General features: G+C 50.0%; 1 protein-coding gene across 1 annotated transcript; it reads right to left on the bottom strand.

Annotated features, from left to right (window-relative positions):
- Nucleotides 1–251: 251 nt before the first annotated feature.
- Nucleotides 252–3682, bottom strand: NRARP (NOTCH regulated ankyrin repeat protein). Its single transcript, XM_064468602.1, has one exon. It carries the CDS (start codon nucleotides 3450–3452, stop codon nucleotides 3105–3107), a length of 348 nt encoding a protein of 115 aa, XP_064324672.1. The 5' UTR covers nucleotides 3453–3682; the 3' UTR covers nucleotides 252–3104.
- Nucleotides 3683–3935: the final 253 nt, after the last annotated feature.

Here is a 3935-nt window from a genome sequence, read left to right as displayed (position 1 = left end):
GGGCAAACCAGGACATCCCTGGTCCCAACCCCAGGAGCTTCCTCCAGCCTGCAGAAGGGGCTGGCACAGGCTGTGTGCTCTAGCAGCCCCACAATCCACCCCCATCATCGCCCTCTGGGGATGCATTTCACCACAGAAAAGCCAAAGGTTCGGCACCGAAACAGGGAGCTGGGGGCCCAGCCAGTCACCCCCCACTGGGGGATCCACACAGCTTTGCCCATAATCACCTGGAAAGAACAAACAACAAAGCCTTTGTTTTTTTTATAAAAAGATCAATGAAAAATTTATTTATAAATTTTGCACTCTGGGGCTACACGTCTATATCATACACTCAGGAATATGCTGTACTGTACAGACTTTATCCAGTTAGAAATGATCATATAGTGACCCACATACAGCTTCAATATAAGCCTAAAAATTCTTAACATTAATTAACATAATTAAAAAAGGTATTCGCATCTAAAGAAAAATCTACAGAAAAACTCCTTTCTGGAGCAATCTGTGCATCAGCTTCAATGTCTGCTTATTTCACTGACATTATCAATATATTCTTCTTACAAAAATAATAATAATAATTAAAAAGATGACTGCCAGAAGGCGACCAGTCATGCACGAAAGAGCCTCCCCCACCTGCCTCTTTTTTTCTTTTTTTTTTCTTGTACTCCCCGTTTTGGCGTGAAGGGTCAGCAGCACGATGAGCCAACAAGGGGGGTGGGGGAACCCTCATTTCAATTTGAATCAATCTGCATCCCTTTTACTTCTCAGGATCAAGAGAGACTGGGGTGTGGGGGTTGCATAGAAAATTGAAACTCTAGGGACTAGGAAGGGCAGCAGCTTTTCAGTAAAATACAAAGGGATGTAAAAATACATCAACTCACAATTTCAGAGCAAACCCCCTTCCCCAACGTACAGTTTCCCAAAATCTCAGCATGTCTAAAGCTCCAGGAGGCTGGAAAGGAACAATACTTTTCTTAAACAACTCACCCAGCAATTCACACAGGAGATTCACAGTCTTAATAGGTATTTTATAAAAATATAAATATGGGTTACATCACGTTGTCTTTACAACACTGGACAGAGCTCCCTTTAGACTGGGTTTATAACCAAGATTTCTTTTTAAAAATCCATCTAGAACTTGGCTTTACAATACACTTTTTAATATCATGTCATAAATGTTATGACATTTCATTGTGGCAAATCCATTTAGTCAGATAAAAATGTGCAACCATCTGGTAACGACGATAAAACCTTGCTAGAAAAGATCTCGTTCCCACCCCGTAACTATCGCACAGAAGCACCAGTGGAAGTGCTGGACACCCCCTTCCATGCTCGCAGAAAGACTTCGGCCAAGCAGTTCCTTGCAAATTACAGCATTAACAGTAGATGCTTTCGACAGGGCTTTTTTATCTTTTTCTTCTTTAAATCTGGAGCTTTTAAAAATCATCTCAAATTGCTGAAGTGGAAAAAAACCAAAACCAAACTGTAGGTGAAACCATCAGAGACAAAGCAGAATATTCAGTGCAATGGGAAATAATCATGGCAGACTCAAGTTTTTTTTTTTAGTTTTAAGACTAGGAAAACAAACAAACAAAAAAAGCATATTTCCCAAACCATATTTTGAAACACTCACCACCAGCTTCAGACAAAACCAGGCTCACAATCTTCACCCACAAATATATACATACATGATAAATAGTTAAGACACAACCCAAATAAACCAGCAGGTAACTATTTTCTTTTTTTTTTTAATCGTAATGGTTTGGATGCAGGGAGCAAGAGAGGAAAGAGCAGGGAGACGGCAGTGATATGGATGATTTTAGTGCAGACGAAGAGAAGAGGGCTGAAAGACCAGCGGGAGAAAGGAGACTTCTGAAATTTTCCGCATTTTCCAAATGGATGTTCTTGTGCCATAGCAATAAAAAAGCAGCATTTGCGATTATACGTGCAGTCACTTCAAAATGCGACTTCGGGTGGCTTTCTCTTCTTCCTCCCTTTCTTTTATAAATATATATATTTAGGCAAATATATATAATATAAAAGGCAGGTGAATCTACATACATCAAATGAATCGTTCTGCATTGAGAAGTGTTATCCATGTTTCACCAAAAGAAAAAAAATGTTCCCAAACTGTTTTCAGTAGTTTTCCGGCATCTCTCTAGGCAGCAGAGAGCGCTCGCGCCCCTTTTCTGTGCAAAAGCAAATCCTCTGCCTCTAGAGTTTATTTCACTTTTTTTTTTTTTTTAAAAGAAAAGAAAGTCCAGGATTTGCTAATCCCCCTTTACACACAAAACCAGAAGGATTCAATGTCTTTTCCTGGGAACTCACGCGTGCTAAACGGATTCAAGGAGTGGGTGAGGATGCAAACTTTCTTCGGACACCCAAAAGAGAAAACCAAAGCAGAGAACCCAATGCAAAGTAAAACAAAAAAAAACCCAAAACAACAAGAAAAGGAGCAATCGGGGTGAGAAAACCGTGTCTGTCATATTCCAATGGAGTCGCCTCGGAAAAAAAAAAAAATAAAATGAATCAGTGGTGGTAAAACACTGGGAGAAGCTCGCAAGGGGAGGAAAGCTTTCCTGCTCTTCCTCGGCGGGGAAGGCCGCGGGCAGGCGGGAGCCCCCAGCCCGTCCCGGGGTACTGCTCCTCGCTCCGGGGGGGGACACGGGGGCGTCCCCCGGCCCCACTCGGGGACAGCGGGTGGGCTTTGGGGAGTGTTGAAATGAATTCGTTTCTGAGCCAGAACACTTTTAAGTCGGAGGGAGCAAGGGGAGCAAGGGAGGGAGGATAAATATTAGCAGGGAGGGGATGGGGGAGCCTTTAAAGCCTCTGACCAGATGTCAAACTGAAACCGTGAATACTGTGAGTGCAGCCGAGGTAGATGGAGAAAAAAAAAAAAACAACAAACCAAAACAAAAAAACCACCACGTTACAGTAGGAAAACAACCCTTGGAAGGAAAAAAAAAATAAATGTAAAAGCAGGCGATCGGTGGCGTGTTTTGCGTGGGGCCCCAAATCTTCGCCAAATAAACCCCACGGGGGGGGCGGGAGCAGCTTTGGCGGCCGGGGACGGGGACGGGGTGGGGGGGGGGGGGGCGGCCCCGGCATCACCGGGCGCCGGCGGAGTATTTGGCCTTGGTGATCAGGTAGAGGACGATGTCCTGGTGGCCCCCGAAGGCGGCGATGTGCAGGGCGCTCCAGCCATCCCGGTTGGCCAGGCGGATGTCGGCGCCGAACTTGACCAGGAGCTTGACGAGCTCGAGGTTGCCGTCGATGACGGACTGGTGCAGCGCCGTCTGCCCCTCGGGCCCGAAGGAGTTGACGTTGAACTCGCAGTTCGTCATGTTCTGCAGCAGGGACTGCAGCTCCTTGGTGTTGCCGCGCCGCACCGCCTCCTGGAAGACGCGCTGGCTGGGCGGCGGCGCCGCGCACGCCGACACCTCGCTCTGGCTCATGCCGCCGCCTCACGCCCCGCCGCCCTGCATGGACGGCGACGGCGACGCCTCCGCCCGCCCGGGCATGCGGCGGCGGGCGGCTGCCGCTGCTGCTGCCGCTGCTGCTGGCGCTGCCGGTGCTGCCGCCGCCGCCGCCCCGCAGCGGCCCCGGGCTCCGCCGCCTCCGCGATGCCGCCGCTCCGCCGCCGCGCCCGGGCCTCTCTGGAGCGGAGCCGGCCCCGCGCCGCGCCTTTTACCCGCCCTTTTATTTGCATAACAATGGCACGGCCGTGACGCGGCGCCGAGGGGGCGGGGCGCCGCCACCGCGCGCCCATTGGAACGAGCGGGCGGGGAGGGGGCGGGGATACAGCTAGAAGCCACGCCCCCCTGGGCGGTCGAGCCGGGGCGCCCCTCCTCTACCCCATGAGCTGCGCGGGGGGGCGATGGAGGGCAATGGGGGGCGCTGCCGGCTCGGCCCGGCTCGGGGCTCGGGGCTCGGCTCCG

Source organism: Phalacrocorax carbo, chromosome 18 (genome assembly GCF_963921805.1).
Source record: "Phalacrocorax carbo chromosome 18, bPhaCar2.1, whole genome shotgun sequence".
Classification (NCBI taxonomy): Eukaryota; Metazoa; Chordata; class Aves; order Suliformes; family Phalacrocoracidae; genus Phalacrocorax; species Phalacrocorax carbo.
This window is presented reverse-complemented; position numbering and strand designations above follow the sequence as displayed.